General features: G+C 52.8%; 1 protein-coding gene across 1 annotated transcript in view; it reads left to right on the forward strand.

Moving 5' to 3' along the window:
- The window catches only part of ttc7a (tetratricopeptide repeat domain 7A), a 42,457-nt gene that overhangs the window by 23,755 nt on the left and 16,202 nt on the right, over nt 1-2,500 (forward strand). The window contains exon 16 of the mRNA XM_066696415.1: nt 2,143-2,259. Coding sequence (XP_066552512.1) covers nt 2,143-2,259 — 117 coding nt within the window. The remainder of the gene's footprint in view (nt 1-2,142; nt 2,260-2,500) is intronic.

Here is a 2,500-nt window from a genome sequence, read left to right on the forward strand (position 1 = left end):
GGACGGCCGATCCTCAGCGCGGCTCTCTCGAACATCTGTCTCTCTCTCCGGCCGCACCGAGCAGAAGCCGTAACCCTCGCCTGCGCTCTGTCACCGGAGATCGATCGCGCTCCGAGGCGATCAGTCGGGCACCGCGGTAGACGCTGTCGCCGGTCCTTGAAACACCTAGTTGGATAATGGATTGATTGATTGATTAAGCTGGAAGTGATCGTTTCCCTTCATCGGCTACCCCCTGTTGTTGCAGCTGCAAGCATTCCCCAACCGAACAGAGAAAGTGCTTTTTTGCATATCTGCTGGGAGCCTGTGGTGGCCCCAGTGTTGTAAAGGTGCTGTTGAAGATCATGGTTGAAGGCTTCAGACTCCAGCTGCCTGCTGCAGTGATGCCATCAGCCTAAATTAACGTCTTTTTCACTAATTAAATCTCAGTGTTGTTTCCTCACCGGCACCTCTTGGCTCACAGATGGAAGTTAGAAAGGGAAACGCCACACAACAGGATCCGGGGACCAGAGCGGGGGGCCAGGGGGCTGAGGGGTCTTTAAGGAACACCTGGGTTCTGTTTTGTATGTTTGGATGTTGATGCATCCTTATCTAAAATTCACAAAGGACTGCGGCTTATGCAACCCTCTGCCGCGCGTTAATCCGCACTGTGTCTGTCGTTAGTGTGTCGGTGATCCTGCAGGAAGCACAGGCAGGGTGAAGGCAAGTCTACATCACCGTCCTATCAGACCGACCCCCCTGTAGTCTGATCGAATCCCCGGTGCAGATTAGCCGAGCAGAGCGGCGTCCGTGTGGGTTATGAGATGTTGTTTGCTGGGCAAATTAGCCCCGGCAGCGAGCCTGTGCCCTTCATTGGAGGCAACGATCGCTGTTGAGCACTGCGAGCGGCCTCCCGCTGCCTCCCGCTGCCTTCTGCCGAGGGGTGCACTCTGCCTGCCATGGCAACCACAGGCTGCTGTGGATGCTATTTAAAGAGACAGGGTGTCGGGTATCAGGCTGTCAGGCCATCTCCGCTCCCCAAGCCCGGCTTGTCACCGCACATGTGTCGGTGTGAGCGGCTGTCAGCGCGTTGCATAACTCCAGATACTGTGCGAAACCGTTGCGCTTCAACCTGGGTGATATTTAGGATAATTCAGTGACACTAATGAGGCAAAGTCTTCCAGACAGGAGGGGAAATTGATATATATGATTATGTTCTCTTCTTTGACACACACACACACACACACACACACATACACTGAGCTACACTGAGTCTGTCAGGCTCAAGAGATGGAGCTCTTTGCATGTTGTTGTTGTAACGGTGGGATTATAACATAACTGGACATCCGGACGCTCTTGCAGAACAGGACAGATCCATCGGGAGGTCGTCTCGGGAAGCGGCTGCTTTTGAATATCAAAGAGCTCCCAGGGGTCGAGTTGAGAGGAGATTAAATAAACTGAAACAAACCAAAAAGATGAGAAATGAAAAAAGAGATTGTATTGATTTGTGTGTGTGTGTGTGATTTAATCTTACAATGTAGTGCGTCCCCGTCTCACTCCGGTGCAGTGTTTTAATGCTCTTACAACGCACAAACCCTCACTTCCCATCCGGCGGGTCTTTGTCTTGACACCGGATTGAGTCCTCAGATCTCTCTGCCCCGCCACGTCCCTCTGGGTTCCTCCCACCCTGTTGAGGTGTCCTGCTGATGAACCCACTAGGAGTGAGAGGATGAGTGTGTTTGTTACAGGACCTCTGATGAACACACTTTCTCGTTGGCTAAATCCATCACCAGCCTTGGACAGACAGGCCCGGGGTCATTCAGTCAGTTTTTGTTTGTTTGTTCGCTGGTCCACGGTCATGAAGTGATCCCACACACACACACACACACACCTCCTGGTCTAAATACAGAGAGTCTTGGCTATGGCAAACCCAGACAAAACCCATCCTGCTGGGCAGAGGAGCTGGTATCACCACGAGCAAGTGTCCTCCAGCAGCCGAGTCTTGTTCATACGTCGGGTCTGCTCGGTGCTGCCACTCTCTCCTGTTCCCCTTCTGCCAAAACTGATGTTTGTTTTAATTCACACAATATCAATGCCGGTGTTTATAGACTGGACTGAATGCTGATTGGACGCTCCTGGTCCGTGACCCTGTGCTTCTGCCCGCAGCCTGCTGTTCACCAAAGTGAAGCTGGAGGAGGTTCTGCTGGGCCCGGAGGTGGCGTTGCAGACCTGTGAGCACATGCTGCAGCTGTGGCAGAGTCTCTACGACGGCACACGCACCAGGTAACGCACCGCGACTGGGTGTGTCGGAGTGTGTCTGGTTGTGTCACAGTGTGTCTAGGTGTGTCTGGTTGTGTTGTAATGGGTCTGGTTGTGTCACAGTGTCTCTGGTTGTGTTGGAGTGTGTCTAGGTGTGTCTGGTTGTGTTGGAGTGTGTCTGGGTGTGTCAGAGTGTGTCTGGGTGTGTCTAGATGTGTCTGGGTGTGTCTAGATGTGTCTGGTTGTGTTGGAGTGTGTCTGGTTG

Source organism: Amia ocellicauda, chromosome 23 (assembly GCF_036373705.1).
Source record: "Amia ocellicauda isolate fAmiCal2 chromosome 23, fAmiCal2.hap1, whole genome shotgun sequence".
Classification (NCBI taxonomy): domain Eukaryota; kingdom Metazoa; phylum Chordata; class Actinopteri; order Amiiformes; family Amiidae; genus Amia; species Amia ocellicauda.